Raw genomic sequence first — 20107 nt, forward strand, 5'->3', positions numbered from 1 at the left:
GAAGCAATTAGTGTTTGGCCAAGCTTTAAAAAACTGCTTCTAAGTGTATTTTTCTCAAAGGTGCTTCTAAAAANTACTTTTTCTGCTTCTCCAAAACTGCTTATGCTTCTCCTACAAAACTACGTTTTTTACTTCCAGAAGCTTGGCCAAACACCTCAAGTTTTTGGACCTAAAAGTGACTTTTAGGAAAAAAAAAAAAAAAAAAAAACTCTTGGCCAAATATAAGCTTGGCCGAACAAGCTATTAACTTACTAGAAATTGATTCTTAAGCCACCTGAGTGTAAAACTTCTAAGCGAACGGCGTGTAAGAACTAAACATTTGTTAACCAAAATTCAAATAGTATACGATTGAGCTCAACAAATAATTTGACACGCAACAACATTTTCAGAGAGTCCGACACACTTTTTGACGAACCCGAGCAACATAGCTCACATATGGCAGTGATTCAACAATATAGAGCATAATTTGTGCTATGACCCTAAACTGATAATTCCTTTGACATCTAACTACAGTGGTTGTATATCTAATCAGAATCACATACAGTAATATATATATTAAGCATAAAAGGAAACTAGTGGGAGAAATGGAAATATAGAAAGAAAATTTGGTGGACATTCAGAGACTTTGAAGTAGCTTCAATGTCTCATCAATATGCTTTTCAGGTTGGAACTGATTGTTATATACGAGTTGAACTACTCCATTCTTGTCAAGTACATAAGTTTGTCTTCCAGGCAATGTACCAAAAAGGTCTGCTGGGACTCCCCATTCTTTTCTAACCTTGTCGCCTTCATCACTCAGCAACGTATATGGAAGTCTGTATTTCTTTGCAAAAGCCTGTACCAACACAAAATACCTCGGTTATAACAGTTGGCGATATCGAACAGCAGAAATGTAAAGAACACAAATTTATGATAAGAAAAAATACAAGAAGTTTGAAACATGATGAGTTGGTGTACATCCTTGACATGAGAAGTAATGAACCGTAAATCATACTTGCAAAGGGAAGTATATTTTTGGCAGTATGCCAATGGAAATTCAAATCAATGCAGCCTAAGAAATTAACCGTAAATCAAGAACCTGATAGTTGTCTGTCTGTGAAATCAGACCATCAGGGAGTTGACCAGTTGTGTCTAAAACCATAGCTATTAATACCCAGTGCAAATTTTAGACGACAAGGCTAATAGGAAGACCAAGCTTAATGTAATTTGATTTGATTATAAGAATCAGAAATCCAGATTACTGACTAACTATCATAGAGGAACTCCAGCTAACTATTTTTAACCAACCAAGTAAATCTGTAATACCTTGTGGGATTCCGGATCATCACCACTAATCCCAACAACTTCCGCTCCTGCTTTCTTGAACTTTTCATACGAGTCCCTGAAGGAACAGGCCTGTATAAAATGTTCACACATTTGTGATCACCATGGTAACTTTTTATGCATACACTATTGAGGCATGAAGAGGATGGTTTTGCTTTTAGGAGTAAAGCAATTAACTTTCAGCTAAAAAAGAAATAAAATAAGAGGAATGAGACAATTCTAGTTATCTCTAGAATAGAATTCAAACAGTAGGTCTAATCTTGTATTTTTAACTTGCCTCAAGCCTATTTCAGATGAAATTAAGGTAAATAATAAATTTGTTCACATATTTGAGAAATTTCCTGGATTGGATTACACTTAATTTATGTCTAACGATAATATTTTTCACCAATTGCACTGTCTTTCTGAATTAGTAAACAGGAGATAACCATGGAAAATAGAGTAATCCGTCCAACATAGATACACTCAAGAAGTTCAAGGTGAAACAATGCAGCTACCCAAAAGTCTAATATATTAGACAAGCCACACATTGGTAAGACTTGAATTGAGCATTACTCGGAATAGGAGTTAAAGCATGTTGTAGTTTAATGGTAAGCTTCACTAATCATCACTTAGGTGCAGGGTTCCAATCTCACCAAAAGCTTTGCCCGGCCACTCTATTTAGGGGCCGACTGCTATTCCGTAAAATTGCTAAGAAAAAGGGCAGCCTGGTGCACTAAGCTCCCGCTATGTGCGGGGTCCGGGGAAGGGCCGGACCACAAGGGTCTCTTGTATGCAGCCTTACCCTTCATTTCTGCAAGGCACTGTTTCCACGTCTCAAACCCGTGACCTCCTGGTCACGTGGCAGCAACTTTACCAGTTACGCCAACGCTCCCCTTCATTTCATAAAAATTGCTAGTATATTAAAATTAGTCGTCCAACCTAGAACCTGGTTGTCAAATACTTAGCATCAAGTATGGAGGGACCTTTCAGGAGTGCCGCATTGCAGATATGTTTCATCATGTTCAGGACATGCCAAAGGAAGCTAGGGGGCCATTCAGAATGGCGAAAGGCAGGTCTACATGTTTTAGAATCAGACAAGTACGGATGTCCAATGATTATGGTTAATCTAATATTCATGTGTCTTGTCTATGTTTCTGTATATAATTTGTAAATGAGAGTAGTACTCTCATATGATCTAACTTCACAGAATAGGACTTCACTTGTAGAGATCTTTTGGTGACAAAATTTATCAGTCCAACTTCAATATGAATGGACAAGTCACACATTGGTCAGATTCGAAATCAAACTTTTCTCCGGATGGAGTTGTAGCCTCATATTCACCCACCCTATTCCAAGGTAAGTACTGTATAAAAGAAATTGTTCGTCCAACCTAATACTTAGCATTAAGAGGACGACTTCATTCACATCTATTCAGCTAATTGATTTTAATTCTCAACTTATGATACTAAGAAGGTCCTTCTTTGTGCAAATTTTTATGCATAAAATGCAGTTATTTTTGGATTGAACTTCAATAAGACCAACAAAATCATGTTTTCTCTATGATTATAAAGGTGCAAACCAATGTGAAATTAACTGAATTTAGACGAAAATTTAAGGTGTCTTTTTACTCTACCTGTTTTGTACAACCAGGAGATTCATCAGCAGGATAGAAATAAACCACCACGGGCTTGCCTTTAAACTTGGAGAGGCTCACATCTTTTCCATCTTGATCTTTTAATGTGAATGGTGGAGGCACTGAACCTTTTTCCACCTACCAAACAAGCCACAAATTCCAAATAGTGTTTAAAGAAATCAGAAAAAAAAAAAAAAAGCAATAAAATGGGAAAGCAATGTACGTACCTTAGCAAAAATAGAACTTTTAGTTGAAGAAAAAGAAGAAGGGGTTGTCAAAGAAGGTGAATGAAGAAGCTTGAGACCATAAAAATTGGATCTTGATGATCTTGAGACAATGCTTAGGTTGTGACAGAGGAGGTTTTTAGGGGTTTGAGAATAGAGCAGTGAATTTGGAAGAGCCAGCTTTACAGATGTGGACAAAGAAGCCATTTGTGGGGGTGGAGGGATTGAAAGAAGAGAGACAATATGAGTGACCTTAGTTGAAGAAAGAGAGTAACTTTTCTAAGATTTTTTTGGTAATGATTAATCAAGATCAAGATTGTTTTCTTTGTATATAGAAAAAGACCGACTATGGGAGTGGTACAGGCTAAAGTGTGTATGTGGCGAAAGTGGGAATTTGGTTTCTGCGCGGTGGAGCGTTGCTCACCCCAACCAAACTATGACAGTGCGGTCAACATCAGTTCCCTCTTTTCTTTTTCTCATTTTATTTTAAGCATATTCTTATTAGATAAATTTATCAACTTTTATTTCGATATTTTTCTAAAGTTAAAAGTTCATAAGATATCTTTTAAAAATTAAGACATTTCTTTGGATATCTATTCATCGAAGTTGTTCTCTCTAATAAGTCAAAGATAAGTCATTTCATTTCTGAATATTACTCATATTTTAGAGTTACAAATTTTTCTGCACGATTCGATTTTATAAAATAATTTGAATGGTATTAAAAAACAAATTTGAGTAAATAATGATAAATGAAAGAATAAAGTACAAGTTTCTATAACTGATCAATATCTAAAGTATTATTATTTACTCATTTCTGAGGTGGATGATTCTTTTTCTGACAATGATTTAAGACAAACAAACGTGGGAATATAGGGGGTTTTCTCGGATCTGACGCGATAAAATCTGAGATGAACAACAAATCGAATCTTTATGGAAAGGCAATGTTTGTAGTCTACTTGAAAGTCAACTTTTCATGAGAGAACTTCTCATATAGAATATTACACACACCCTTCTTCTCTCTCTATTCCACTTTATATGAGACATATCCCTTACCTAACTAAAAGTACAAGTGCAGAGAATATTCTGTGAAATATTCCCCTAAAATATCTTACTACTAAATTAGTTGTTAGGGCCGACCTGAGTATTCGACTCGACCCCGGCTACTCAGCTCACCAATAGGTTCATTCCATCTTGAGCACGACCTCGGCCTAATCGGCTCTTAGCAATCCTTTCTTGGGCAAGATTCCCTTGGTCAGATTTTTGACCCATACAGTTAGTCCCTCCGCTCGTCGGGGTTATTTTTTAGACGAGCTCGATGGGCGGACTTCGCCAGTCGCAACTTAAGAAATTTGGGCATGCTGGCCGAGGAGTAACCTTTTTATGGCGAGGTGACGACGTGGCGCTTTAAGAGCCACATCTGACCGTTACGTCAGTTTGAAATGACATCATTTCATCATGCGTCATTATGGCGCATGTTCCCGATACGTTATGTAGTTTCCCGCGCCTCTTCCGTTTTGAAATCAATGTGGCGGCATTTGGCTTTCTCGATTAGGGTGCCATTATTCTTATAAATAGGGATGGGATTTCCTCATTTGAGTTGCTGTATTTCTTAAGCATTTTAAACTTCAAGCTTCCCCTTTCTCTTTTCAGAATTCTTGCATCTTTGTCTCTCCCTTCTCTTAGCGTTTTCTGCTATTTTTACCCCTTTCGCGTTTGCATTTCCTCCCTATATACATGACAAAAAAATGACTAGTGCATCTCTTAACCTTGAGGGAGCTTCTGATCCTGTCCCATTGACTGTGGACATGCCTTCTCATGAAGAAGGAGTGGCCATTGTAGAAGATGAGAGTTTCCCCACTGTGGATGAGATAGTTCCACGTTCGGGGAGAACCAGGTCGGACTTCTCGAAGCTACCTGAAGATGATCCTGAGCCCGTCATTTCTGAGATGGATGCGGCAACACTTGTTGCATTTAGGGCTAAATGGCGAATTCCAGACCATGTCGAACTTATCCCAGCTGGTAACAACGTGGTGCAGATACATCGCCTAGGATACTGCGCATTCTACGCGTATCCATTTGTCGTCGGCTATACGCTTCCTCTTCCTTCCTTGGCGGAGGACTTCTATCGCTATTATGGTGTTTGTCCGGCTCAGCTCTCCCCGAACATATATAAGTTTTTTCTTATGCTTATCAAGTATGCGGAGCTAGCCAACCGTGGGATTTCTCTCCGTCATCTGCTTCACCTCTTCGCCCCAAGTTTTCACAGGGGTATGATGATACACCTTCGCCATCGTGGGACCAAGGGATTGGTGGTGAAGATGGATGATAAGACAAATCATCGTTTTTGGGTCAACTTCTTCTACGTGAGGATGGAGCACGTGGTGTCGAACCCCAATGGGTTCCCGAGGAGTGGAACTTTGCTCGTAAGTGTTTCTCCCAACTAGCTGTTTGTTGTGTCTCTTTGGTGACCTAATCGTTCTCCCCCTTCTCTTCTTTTTTATATAACCAAGAAGGATCCTCCTTCGCTAGTCACCGACATTCGTGACTAGGTGAGCCAAATTTTGCCTCACACGGTGGGGATCCGTGAGTGGTCGCAGTTCAATAAGAGGTTTGGGCGCAAACCTATGGCCGGTGAGTCATTTCATTTTGATCTTAGTTGTTTTAACCTTCGTACCGTCTTTTCTCTCCTTTTATTTTTTACTTGTCTTTCTTTGCTGGTAGGTCAGAGGGCTCCGAGGAGGACGAGGGCTCCTACACCCGCTTTTCGTCAGTCAGGTGCTTCCACTGAGCCTCTACTCGCCGCGGCTGCAGGTGAGTCCGTTCAGACTGTTGTTCCTTCTCGGACCCCGGCCTCACATAGACCTAGCCGTCAGGTTGCGGCCCTACTAGCGGAGATTTCGGCTACTTCAATATTTCATTTAGTGGATGAGTCATCGCAGGTGAGGAGGAAGAGGCTTCGCTGAAAAGACGGACACTAGAGGTTGGCGGCGAATAGACCGAGGATGAGGGGCCTGCGAGGGGTGATCCCGAGTTGACCACGGCCGAACCAGGAGGCAACATGGCTTTAGACACAGAGATTGTGCCCCCTTCAAATGTGGAGATTGCTTCCGTGGAAGGAGGGTAGCGACCAGAGGCAACTATGGTCACTCCGAGGGGTGATCTGTCAACGTCAGCGCGGGCTGACGTTCCCTCTTCATCCAAGAAGAGGGTGAAAGGAGTGATCGTAGATGATTACGAATCCGGCTCCGACGTCAACCTCGAGGAAGAGAGGATATTCGACGAAGGGTTTACCCAGGTTGAGGTGAGAACGGATTGATCTTCTCGTTTGATTGTCATCCCTTTGGACTACGACTTGTTGGCTGACACGGCGAGCGTGGTCCCTTCTTTGGTCCCTCTTTGCTCTGCCGCCAAGAACATGACTCTACAAGTGCATAAGGTTTCCGATTTGTCATTAGGCATTTCTGGGATGGCTCTGAGGGTGAGTTTCCTTCCTCGTTATTTTTGCACTTCGCGCCCTTCTCCCCTTTCTATTTTTACTAACTCTTTTCGGCTCTTCCTTTTTATTCTTTTTTCTTTTTTTAGACTCTCATTTTGAGATCGAGAGCGCCTGCCGAGAAGAGAAGCGGAAGATTGTTTTCCAGAAAATGGTTTTGAAGTACCGCCGATATCGTGACAAGTACCGTGAGATGCGTGCACGGTTCAGGGTAGGCGGTAACCTCCAGTCCCATAGAGATGAGTTGGACCAGAAGGACGAGGAGCTTGTGCGGACCATCAGAAGATGTAGTGAGCTCGAGGGGGCGCTTATAGCCAAGAAAGACGAACTCGAGGTAAGCAAGGGGGTCGTGGCCGAGTGTGTTGACCTTCAAGCGCAAGTGGCGTCCCTATGGGTCGAGCTTGAGCAAAGCTCGATCAGAGTTGCCGCCCTGAGTGGTGAGTTGATCGAGAAAGTGGCAGAGTTGGAGGGGACCGAGGAGGCCAGGGTAGTGGCTTTGGAAAAGGTGGCGACATTAGAGGACTCCATCCGCGTCCTCGGGTCTGAACGTGCAATTGATGCGACGGCTGCGCTAAGGGAGGCACGGGTTGACGAGCGAATTGGTGGCTCAAGAGAGATGTTTCGAGCCATAGTGATCAAGTTGCCGCTCTTGAGGCCGAGAAGGCGCGGTTTTTAGCTCGACCGTCCTCCTCTCATACTTCTACTTTCCCCGACATTCCATGGCATTTATATGAGATGTGGATCCACGCTGAGGCTCAACTGGACATATACAGGAATTTGATGACGGCGGTGAAGGTTCCTGAGGCCGATTTTGAAGATGCACGTGTTAAGGCGCGTGACACTAGGATTGCCTGCAGTTATGATCCCGCTACGCCGGGGACCGGTGATGGTGAAGATGATTTAGAAGGGCTTGCATCTGATGCTTGGTATAAATATGAGTATCCCGATGGCGGGGGAGATGATGGAGATGGCGATGTTAGACCAGGCGGTGAAGGTGGCGGTGGCAAAGGCGGGGACGATGTGGTGTGATGCTTTGTACTTAGTTTTTGTTTTTTTTTTTGTGGGGGCGTCTTTCTGGCCCTTTGTAAGATATTTTATTTTTTGGAATGGAATGATCACGACCTTTTGTTGTATGTTCTTGGGCCATTTTATTTTTCTTCGAATGTTTGTGTTCGGAAGAGTTGTATTGGTACTTGCTATTTCGAACATGGTCGAGTATATCTTTGGTTGAATTTGGGTGAAACCCATGTCGTACTTAATTCAAACGAAGTTGTAAATCGAACTTAAGTCAGGTTGAGCATGAGTGGAATTCAAGTGTGATCGAATATGAATTCGAATGAGGTCAGATGTTTAATTAATTCGAGCAAGGTCGAGTGTGAGTTGATTCGAGCGAGGTCGGTGTTGACTCTTAGTTGATTCGAACGAGGTCGAATGTGAGTTAATTCGAACGAGGTCGAAGGTGAGTTAATTCAAATGAGGTAGAATATGAGTCGATTTGAGCGAGGTCGAATATGAGTCGATTCGAACGAGGTCAAATGTGAGTTAATTCGAACGAGGTCGAATATGAGTCGATTCGAGCGAGGTCGAATGTTGACTCTTAGTTGATTCGAACAAGGTGGAATGTGAGTTAATTCGAATGAGGTCGAATGTGAGTTAATTCGAACGAGGTCGAATATGAGTCGGTTCGAGCGAGGTCGAATGTTGACTCTTAGTTGACTCGAACGAGGTCGAATGTGAGTTAATTCGAACGAGGTCGAATGTTTTAATTAATTCGAACGAGGCCGAATATGAGTCAATTGGAGTGAGGTCGAATGTTGACTCAATTGATTCGAACAAGGTCGAATGTGAGTCGATTCGAGCGAGGTCGAATGTTGACTCAGTTGATTCGAATAAGGTCGGATGTGAGTCGATTCAAGCGAGGTTGAATGTTGACTTAGTTGATTCGAACGAGGTCGAATGTTGCGCAGAGCAAAAACTTGATTCGAACATCATGTGTTTGTATGCTTTGCTTTCATATATATATCAAAGTTTACATGTTTTTCGGGCTGGTATTCCAGTCCCACTCTATCTAGTCCTTTTATTGTTCGGCCTGGAGAAGTATTCGAGGGGTCGGACAATGAACTTGCCAACTTGCAATCTATCCTGCTTGAACCTTAAACTTCGAGATGTCCTCCTTGTCGCCTCGTTAAAAACCTCCCTGAGAAAACCCTATTGGGACAAAACTCAGGTGAGGGAAAAAGAGCACGGCCTGGGGAACATCTTTTCTTAGAAGTTGAAGTACTTGAGGTGGGCGACGTTCCAGTTTTTTGGCAATAACTTCCCCTCCATTGTTTCTAGTTGGAATGACCCTTTGCTTGCTGCTGCTGCCGTAATCTTACGGGTCCTTGCCCGCCTGTGTTTTGGCTTTGAGTACGTAGTCCCCTACTTTGAGTTGTCTGAACTTGGCTTTTTTGTTGTAATATCACTCTGCTTGTTGTTTTAGGGCGATCATACTTATGTAAGCCATATCTCTTTGTTCTTCGGCCTCGTCGAGGTCTTGCCTCCTGCTTTCATCGTTAATCAGCCCGTTCTCGTATGAATATCTCAGACTTGGTTCTCCGACCTCGAACGGTATTACTGCATCAGTCCCATAGACTAGCGAATATGGTAATTCCCCTGTGCTTGTTTTCGGCGTTGTGCTGTATGCCCATAGCACTTCCGGTAGCAATTCCAGCCATAGTCCCTTAGCGTTCTCGAGCTTCTTTTTCATGTGTTCAATATTGATTTGTTGGAGGACTCCGCCTGATCATTTTCCGCGGGGTGATATGGCGTGGAGAGTATTCTTTTGATGTGCCAGTTTTCAAAGAACTCAGCAATCTTTTTCCTAGTGAACTGGGGCCCGTTGTCACAACTGATTTCTTTTGGGATGCCGAAGCGGCATATGATGTTCCTCCATATGAATATGATCACTTCTTACTCACGTATTTGGGTGAATTCACCTACTTATACCTACTTGGAAAAATAGTCAGTTAAAACTAAAAGAAATCGTACATTACCCCGTCCCGCTGGGAGGGTTCTAATGATGTCCATTCTCCATTTGATGGAAGGCCAGGGCGAGGTAACTGAGTGGAGGTGCTCGCCCGCTTGGTGAATCATAGGGGCATACTTTTGGCATTTCTTGCATTTTTTTACGAAGCCGATGGCCTCTTTTTTCATCGTGGGCCAGTAGTAGCCCGCTCGTATGAGGCATCTGACGAGAGATCGATTGCTGGTATGAGCTCCGCAGTGACCTTCGTGTACTTCTTCGAGGACACGCCGTATTTGATTTGGTACTAAGCACTTTGCTAGGGGGCCACCACACGTTCTTTTGTACAAGTCGTTATTGATGACGTTGTACCTGGCCGCCTGCATTTGAAGCTTCTTGGCTTCGTTTTTATCAGGTGGGAGCACCCCGTCCTGCAAATATGAGATAATACGATTGCGCCAGTCCCAAGTCAAGTTTATAGTTCGTACCTTGATTTAATCGATCGGTGAATGGAGGAGGGTGACCATGTTCCCTTCTTCGGTTCTGCTTTTGGTGGCCGCTGCCAGCTTGGCGAGGCCGTCCGTTTCGATGTTCTGCGCTCGGGGTATTTGATAGAGCTGGCATTCGTCGAACTTGGGTAACAATTTGCAAATTTTAGCCTGGTATTTCTGTAGCCGTTGTTCTTTGATTTGGAAAGTCCTTGTGACTTGGTTGACGATGATTTGCGAGTCGCATCGTAGGACTACTCGTCGTGCTCTGTACTTGAGTGCCAATTTTAACCCTGCAATCATGGCCTCATACTCGGCCTCATTGTTAGTCATATCAGGGCACCGTATGGACTGGCGAACTATTTCGCCTGTTGGGACCTCGAGCACGAGTCCCAATCCAGATCCTGACGCGTTAGAAGCTCCATCGGTGTACAGAACCCATTGGTCATGCATTTTGGTGGAGCTACTGGCGGTTTCCCTTTCGACTTCGGGCATTATCTTTACACTAAAGTCGGCGACGAAGTTGGCAAGTACTTGCGACTTTATCGCCGTTCGTGGCTGATAGGTTATATCGTGCTTGCTTAGCTCTATGGCCCACTTGGCCAATCTGCCCGATAGTTGGGGTTTGTGTAGGGTACTGCTTAGAGGAAAAGTCGTAACCACCGAGATGGGGTGGCACTGGAAATAGGGTCTAAGCTTCTGTGAAGCTACGACCAAGGCTAGGGCTAGCTTCTTGAGGTGGGGGTACCTCGTTTCAGCGTCGACCAAAGTTTTGCTAATGTAGTAGATTAGAGACTGCGTACCTTTATCTTCTCGTACCAGGACTGCACTTACTGCGACATCCGACACGGCCAGGTAGACAAGAAGACGCTCTCCGAGTTCTGCCTTAGCGAGCAGTGGGGGCGAAGACAGGTAGGCCTTTAGTTTTTTAAGGTGTCGACGCACATGGAATTCCATTGAAGTCCGTATCTTTTTTAAGTATGCCAAAAATTTTTGTAGGCTAAGTAATCCTCTCCAGTCTCTCGGCCTCACAAACTCATGCCAATCAGCCAAACAATGATAATATGATGTGAGACAAATGGTAACAGAGACTGAGATATGATATGCAAATGATGAATGCGACTGAATACATAATTGCAATTTAAGCAAATAACTCAACAGCAGAAATGACCTCCGTGGATCCCAACAGGATAAGCATATAGCCTAAGCATGGGCTCTAACAAGGATCACATTTTAATTATTCCGGCACGTAAGAATTTCATAGATAGAAACAAGATAGATAACTACATAGTACCACATAATCAATCGAGTCATAATTCACCCGGTGCACGCCCACACGCCCGTCACCTAGCATGTGCGTCACCTCAACACCAAACACATATCATGTAGATTCGGGGGTTCATACCCTCAGCACCAAGTTTAGAAGTGTTACTTACCTCGAACAAGCCAAATCCAATATCGAGCAAGCCAAACAATACTCTAGAAACTCAATCCCGCGCGTATCGACCTCCGAACGGCTCAAAACTAGCCAAAAGCAACTCAGAACATCAAATAATGCCTAAGGAAACAAACTCAATCGATAAAGGTAGAATCTTTAATCAAAAGTCCAAAGTCAACCAAAAAGTTAAACCCGGGCCCGTACCTCGGAACCTGACATAAGTCATAAAATCCGACAACGCATTCAATTACGAGTCCCACCATACTAGTTTCACTTGAATCCGACTGTGAATTTTAGATAAAAACCTCCAAATTTCACTTTGAAATTCTCAGTCAAATGCCAAAAATGAAGATGGATTCATGAAATATAACCAAAACCGAGTGTAGAACACTTACCCCAATCCATATGGTGAAAATCGCCTCCAAAATCACCCAAATCCGAGCTTCCCAACTCAAAATATGAACAAACCCTCGATATTATATGTTTCTACCTATTGTTTTGCCTCGTTTTTTGTGCCAAAAGATCTCGAAACTTGCTTTTCATCCCTCCAATGGATTCTTTGTAGAATTCCAGTCAAGTTAGGCTTTTGAGTCACTCCATTTGACCTTACAATGAAGGAGATATGTTGGTTTCAATATTTGGAAACAGTGCAGATTTTAAATACGAATTCAGTGGCAAGTTCATAATTAATCTGAAAAAAATCATGCGACCCAATTCTTAGTAAAATGACCATAAATTCCTCATACGAAGTCAAAACTTGATGATTCCAGTTGCTATGGTTTTAAAATTACGATACAGATCTAATGATTCAATCAAACAGAAATTGGAGCTCATTTGCTTAATGTGGTGCCATTTATGCTTGAAAAAATGACGTCGAAACATAAAAAACGAGCGCAACACAACCGAAACCTATCTGAAACTCACCCGAACCCCTCAGGACCCCGTTCGAACATACAAACAAATAACACAGACTTACTCGAGGCCTCAAATCACGCATAACAACATCAAAATCACGAATCGCACCTCAAATCGAACTTAATGAACTTTGAATCTTTCAACTTCCAAAACTCGTGTCGAACCTTATCAAACCTTTCAATTTACAAGATTGGGATGCGTCGTCTTCGAGACATTAAATGATGTTTTTATCAGGGGAGTAACTACGCGCTGCACTCTTTTTTTCCTAACCAAGGTTTTGTCCCACAGGATTTTCCTAGTAAGGTTTTTAGTGAGGCAGCACACAATGCGTATAACAACAGATACGTGCTCTTTTCCTTTCACTTGAAATTTTATTTTTAACATGGACATCCTAGGGGGAGTGTTGAAAATAATAGTTATGGATGCCCATGCTGAGCCCCATTATTTACTCTGTAGTAGCCATTCCTCTCATTATTTTACAATAGTGATTCTTCACTTTTCATGCATATATAAAGGCTTTGTAACAGATGGGTAAAAGTACACAATTGAAGAAGAAAAGTTCTTCCTTCTTTCTATCTCCGCTTCTTATTTATGTTTTACTGAATTACTTTTATTGCATAACAATAAACTTTTATTTTGATATTTTTCTAAAGTTAAAAGTTCATAAGATATCTTTTATAAATGAAGACATTTCTTTTGTTATGTAATCATCGAAGATGTTCTCTCTAATAAGTCAATATAAGTGATTTCATTTCTAAATATTACTCATATTTTAGAGGTATAATAATTTCTTTTGAAGTAAAAGTTAAAAAAAAGAAAAGAAATCACTCTTTAACTCAACATTTGATTCAGCCGACAGTAAAATATTGAGAAATTTTTACAAACCACTATTGTTTAGTGGTTATTAGCTAGCTGTACCTACCATTTACTATATTACTTCCTATAGCTATGTTTTTAGTTTTGCTAGAGTGTATTCGATGTATTTAAGCTACTGTATTCATAAATACAGTAGCAAAACTCGACGTGAAACAGGGGAGTACAGCTAGGCAATTATTGTATTCGACTGTATTCACGATATGTATTTGTGAATACAGTAACATAAATAGCGTAAATCGTGGTCTATCAGCTATTTTTAAACGGAAAGTGAATCAATTAACACAAATAGACTCCTAATATAACTCAACAAACTCAATTATAAATCTGAATACATAAATACATCTGAATACATAAATTATATTAATTAAAAAAAATATATGAATACATTCATGGAATATAGCGAGACAGTGAATACAATGAAATACATGGAATACAGTGAGATACATTGAAATACAATGAAAAAAAAGATAATGAATACAATAAAATACATAGAATACAACGAAAAATATTGAAATACAATGAAAAAAAAAGGTAACAGACTCTTTAAGTTGCTCAGCCCCCAAACTCCGCCGTCTTTATTCAAGAATAACCCTAATGTCGTCTCGTCGATAGCAGATTTCGAACCTCCATTGTCACCCCCAATTTACCCTAAAAATTCCTTTCAAAAATACCTGCGCCATAACGCAATATGAAGGTTAACACCACGACCATCAATAGTACCTCCAAATCTTGAGCGCGTGCACAATAGCTGCCAACTCCAAATCATGCACGGGATAGTTCTTCTCATCAATCATCAACTAACAAGACGCGTAGGAAATCACCCTACCATCTTGGATCAATATTGCGCCAAGTCAAATACACGAAGCATCACAATACGCAATATAAGGCCCTAAACCTATAGACAATACCAACAGTGGAGTTGTAGTCAAAGCAGTATTGAGCTTTTGAAAGCTCTCCTCACACTAATCAGACCATCTGAAAAGAGCACCCTTCTAAATCAACTTGGTAAATAAGGCTGCAATAGATGAAAATCCCTTCACAAAGTGCGATAGGAGCCCGCCAAACCCAAGAAACTCCAAATCTGTGTAGCTAAAGTGGGTCTAGGCCAATTTTGAACGACCTCAATCTTCTTATGATTAACCTTGATACGATGACCGGCTTTGCCCCGGTGGTCCCTTTACCAAAGTCCATTGCACAATCTGCTAAATTTTCATTGTCATCCCCAACTTACCTTTCAATAGCAGATTTCGAACCTCCATTTTTCTCTTTAGGGCTTGATTTCGACATTGATTCAGAGCCCCAGGCCACTAATAATGAAAATTTCGTTCGACAATAGAGATGAATCAATGGAGAATCATGGTTGCATTCAGGAGAAAGACTGGCGTTAAGAGAGAAAGGTTGAAGAAAAATCTGAAAGAATGAGAGAGAAAAATAAGACAAAACGTATTTTATGGCTTAAGGGTATTCAAGAGGTGATCATAAATAGATATTTAGCTATATAAATCAAAACGTAGCTATGAAATATAATTTTTTAAAAGTATACTTATTTAAAATAAATAAGGTATCAACCTTCAGGCCAAAATTTCTAAAATATTACTCCTCCCGTCGGTTCGAAATATTGATCTTTTTTAGTAAAGTTAATTTGACTGGTTTTCAAACACACCCAAACACCCTCTTAATTCTTAAACCTTAAGCACAAAAATAGGAGAGCAAGATGTCGTGAAAAACACTCCAAAGCAATGTTTTAAAAGGCGGGGGCGTGAGGCGAGGCGTTTTACCTCTGACGAGGCGAGGCGTAAGCCCTGAGACATGGGGCGTAAGTCCCACGGATCTTCACATTTTACTAATTTCAAGAATTATAAGATAGTATAAAATAAAAAATAATTATAAAAATTACATTAAAATCACAAAAATATAACAAATAATCTATTTAAAATATTTATATATTATAATTCAACTACAAATAATACGAAAAGTATGACATATATCATAATATGCAAATTAGCTGTAACGTCGTTACAACTCAAACATCAAAAGTAACATATTCGATACGAAATCTTATATGTATCTCTTAAGGAGTACCGAATCTTGAAAGAATTCAATATTATAATTTGATATTTTTTTTAAAATACTCCTTTTATTTAATATGCTTTCTATTTGAAAGAGAATTTATATAAAAATATAATTCACAATTTAAATATGATTCTCAAGCATTATTCATTTGTAAGTTTCAACAAGTTAATAAAGTGACACATAATTCACCATACGATACCATGATAACTAATTGTTTGTAAATAGTTACTAGCTAATACTGAGCTATTAAATTAATAAGTATTGTATCTCGTAAACGTCAAAACAATAATATTTAGGAAATAATTATAAAAAATTATGTACTAGTACGATAAAGACATAACAAAAGTAAATAAATAAATACTTTTAAATGAAAGATTTATTTAAAATTTACTTTTATAGCAGTCTTAGCGGTTAACGTGCAATAATTTTTATTTTAATTATGACGTAAATACTCTCAACTTAATAATTTACAATTAGGAAAAAAGTAATTCTGAATAGTCAACGATTTATTAAGAAAATTTGAGGATTTACAAGGTTAATTACATATAATTGCATAAAGTTCTATTAGGCGAGCCCAGTACGCTGGGGCGATGGGCGTGTCCGGGGCGTAAGCCCCGATAGCCGAGACGTAAGTTTTAGGAGTGCTCCGCCCCGGGGCGAGTCCCAATTCTATTTTTAAACCAGAGCTCCAAAGTCCTAAAACCCTAGAAAGAGTCGAAAGGGAATACCAAATTGGTCAACATTTATACAAACCCAATTTCTCTATTTATGGAGGGGTTGAAGGGTGTTTTTCGCAGATCGTTGTCACATGATGGAGATAGCAACTTAAGCTCAATTTCTGCTGTTCTTGAAAAGTCGAGCTCAAAATCATCTGGGGCTGGTTCCGTTTCGGCAGCTGACCAGTCTCAGCTCTTGCTTGCTCGGCCTCCTAGGTATTTCTCCCTCAATTTCCTCTGTTTCTTGTTTACTTCTTATTATTTTTTTTCAAATTTCTTGTGTGCCTTCAACTCGAAATATATATTATAGTTGAAATTTTTTAACAATACCCCTCCGTCCCAATGATAATGGAGGGGTTCAGAGTAACAGAGCATGTTATTTTGGTCTCAACTGGGACGTGGGTTCTTTAATTTTCTTAAGATAATTTTTTTTAGAAACTTCATAAAAGTACTGTTACGGAGGAGATTTTAGCTATCCTGTAACTGAATGAGTTCTATATACGAAACATCGACTTTTTGTAAGGGGACCAGAAGCCCACTTCGTTCCAAATCACTTCGGAGAAAAATGGTTTTTTCGCTATTATCATTTCTCATAATCTCTTTACCAATCTGATTAATACTGTTTTAAGAAATTAAAGATTTCTTTGTGCTCTTGATAAACGAAGAAAGTAGAACTAGAGCCCGTTTGGATTAGCCGGAAAAAAGTAGCTTTTAAGCAGCAGCTTTTAAGTGCTGAAACTTGTTTTATAAATAAGCAGTTACCTGTTTGGATAAAAGTGCTGAAGCTTAAAAAAAGTTGTTGAAGTGTTTGGTAAACAAGTGCTTGTAAGAACTTTTTTCTGTTAAAAAGACAGAAATATCCTTAAAGCTGTTAACATTATAAAAGGAGCTGATTACTACAATATACTTGATTCATAAGTAATGCAAACAAAAAATAATTTATATTTTAATTTAAATAATTACTTAAGATAGTTTTTTTTATTTGTTTGTCAAGAGTATTTGTTTTTCAATAGTATGTTAATGACGTTTTTCAAAAAATAATTTATATTTTAATTTAATTTTAATTTACCCGTTTCCTTATTTTTTTCAATGACNTCTTGCAAGCTCACAAATCGCCTTTAAAACACTATGAAAGTGTCTATGAATTGTTTCTCCCGAATGTTGAAAGATTTCCTGTATCAATCGATTTCCAGCTCCATGTGCACAAGTCATCAAGAACATGCCTAACATCTCGTGTATAGACATTCCACGTGTGGGTTTAAGCCCATAATTTTCAGTTAAGTCATTCGATAGATCAACAACACCGACTTCTCAATCGAAAATTTTCATAACAACGAGTCTCGTTTCCTCTTAATATCTCTTGAATAAATGCATTTCCAGAGCGACTAGATGTACGGCAAGGTTCCTTGCATAGGTATTTTTTGTAATACATCAATATCAATTTACCTGCTATTTGACATAAAGCAGTCCATTCCTTCTCATCTTGCTCCCTCTGTATTTCCTCCAGTTCTTCTTCATCTTCATCGTCTGACGAATAACTTGGATAAGGATCTATTATGTCACTAGAGTTTGAACTCTCCATTTAACTGAAAATAAAAACATAAGTAAAGAGGAGTTAACCGTTAGCTTTACAAATGCATTCCAATGATTAGTTGTGGAATTTAAAAAGAACTGGAGGAGTGAAGCTAGTTAAAAGCTAGTTTACAACATAAGCTTTACAACTGAAGCATTTCCAGAACATGAATTAACATAAGCTTTACAAATTCATAAGCTTATCATTTAACATAAGCTAGTAACTGAAGCATTTAACATAAGCTACTAACTGAAGCATTTAACATAAGCATTACAACTGAAGCATTCCTAGTTAAAAGCTTATCATTTAACATAAGCTACTAACTAAAACATTTGACATAAGATTTACGCTAACTAAAAGCTTTACAACTGAAGCTAGTTAAAAGCTTAACAAACAAAATCTTTAATTTAATAAAAGTTTAGTCATACAATCACAACATCTAAATACATAAAACCATAATAAAGTTTACACACAAAACCATAATAAAGACTCAACCATAACGATATATTATCCATTTTTGTTAAGGTATAACTGGTAGTTAAACTCCAACCAACACTTGCGAGCTTCATCAGTAGGCATCCCCAAAAATATCTGTCGATTATTTTTCTTGCGGAACATATTCATAGTAAAACTGTAAATTTCACTCCCAGCTAGAATATCAGGAATTTGTCCCAACGTGCCAATACACTTCTCGATGGATGTCTCATCAACTGCAGGAGATGTAGCTGTGCTTTTGCTAGACATAAACTCTATGAGAGAGTGTATATCCTCTTTTATTAATGTTGCAGCTGTTTTTTTCTTACTCTTTCTTACTTGACTACTGCTAGTAACACCATCAGTTGATTTTTGTCTTTTTAGTGATGGCTCTGGAAACACAACAGAATTTATATTCTGTAGATCATCACTTTCATCGCTCATTTCATCATTAAGATAAGTGAAGTGTTCTTTGTCACAATCATCAATAACATTTATCCCTTCTTCATCGAGATTAAGTCCAATGCCCGATGATTGTTCTTGATTTGCTGCACGTGCTCTTTCTCCTATGGCAACAACATCAGCAAACAGTGCATCGTAGCGAAACCATATGAGCGAAAGATCTTTGTTCCTAAATTTCTTATATTTTGCATTCTCCTGTAAAAAGAAAATAAAAACTACTTTAATCAAACAGATAAAATTAACAATGACAAAAAAATTTTACACATATGATAATGTGAGAGATGTACCTTAATTTTTCGCTCCCACCAATCATCATCTGCCATAATCGTATTTTTCGTGGCATCCCATCCTAACCCCGTCTCCCCTCTCATCAACTGCTTAAAAAGTGTCCATTCTCCTTTCATGTAATCCCAATGATTTTTCATTTTTTTTTTTATCATAGTCTTTTCCCGTCTTCTTACAGAACTCGTCAACAAGACGTTGTGTCTCATAACAATTATCAGATCCACTCTGAAACGGGCGCAAATAGAGAAAGGTATAAATTCATATTGCTATCCCCAACTAGTTTAGGATTGAGGTAGTTAATTGATATGATTGATTATATGCGTGAACGGGGGAGAGATATAATGGGTACCTGAACGCTATACTTCCAAGATGGGAAGTCCATATTCAAGTTTGCTATTAATATCATACACCTTATTCATGATCATTTTTGCATTTCAGCTAACCAAACTTTGCAACTCTTTTATTTGCAATATCAAAAGGTCTGTTTCCATTTAAGTGATCTTCCCTTACTAAATCCAAGCCTCCACCATGTGACCAATGCATTAATCATGTACATGTGATCAATTTATTTAGTGTCTTGTTGCAAAAGATGTAGATAGTAATGAAAATGCTGTGATTTTCATATGGAAAGTTCTGTCCATCTTTTTCTGCAGACAAGTGGTATCATTGTGGACTTGCTCAAAAATCTGTGCCATTTGTTTTGTTGCTGGAGTATTTGTTGGCTATACACTGAAGCGTAGGGTGCGGCGATGGGCTTCCAAACTTCTCAGGAGATTGAAGGATGAATAACTTTCTGAGATGTAGAGTTTATGATTTTTCTTTTTTGGTAGGTAGGTTGTGATTCTATTATCAATTACGCATGACAAATGTCCAAGTGTGATGATACTAATTTTCTCTGTGTTGTAGAGAAATTTTGTTTGAATGTATCATGGAATATTTGATATAAGAAGAGTACATTGGCTTTCTAAGATAATACAAATTACTTGAGTTCTTCATGGAAGTTCAGAAAGTTATGATGCTGTATTCGATCTCTTAAAAAAAATCCTTTTGCTTTTCTGATTGATTGCTCTGTTCTATTAGTAATTTTTTTGATAAGGGTCTTCCATGTGTAATTTCAGATACGTCATTGGACTTATCTTTTGACAGAA

The 20107-nt window shown here is 39.2% G+C and overlaps 2 protein-coding genes across 3 annotated transcripts; one reads left to right on the forward strand and one right to left on the reverse strand.

Moving 5' to 3' along the window:
• LOC109225560 (peroxiredoxin Q, chloroplastic-like) lies at positions 349-3556 on the reverse strand. The gene is made up of 4 exons (XM_019390268.1): positions 3166-3556; positions 2939-3076; positions 1306-1395; positions 349-835 (listed from the first exon to the last, which is right to left on the reverse strand). The coding sequence occupies exons 1-4, from the start codon at positions 3367-3369 to the stop codon at positions 617-619; spliced, it is 651 nt and encodes a 216-aa protein (XP_019245813.1). The 5' UTR covers positions 3370-3556; the 3' UTR covers positions 349-616.
• LOC109225563 lies at positions 16124-19980 on the forward strand. 2 transcript variants are annotated; one of them, XM_019390270.1, is made up of 3 exons: positions 16124-16381; positions 19138-19209; positions 19613-19980. In XM_019390270.1, the coding sequence occupies exons 1-3, from the start codon at positions 16218-16220 to the stop codon at positions 19746-19748; spliced, it is 372 nt and encodes a 123-aa protein (XP_019245815.1). In that variant the 5' UTR covers positions 16124-16217; the 3' UTR covers positions 19749-19980. The 2 variants fall into 2 exon arrangements, with proteins under 2 accessions (XP_019245815.1, XP_019245816.1); XM_019390271.1 differs by lacking the exon at positions 19138-19209 and having other exon boundaries at positions 16131-16381.

This window comes from Nicotiana attenuata, chromosome 5, assembly GCF_001879085.1.
Source record: "Nicotiana attenuata strain UT chromosome 5, NIATTr2, whole genome shotgun sequence".
Classification (NCBI taxonomy): Eukaryota; Viridiplantae; Streptophyta; class Magnoliopsida; order Solanales; family Solanaceae; genus Nicotiana; species Nicotiana attenuata.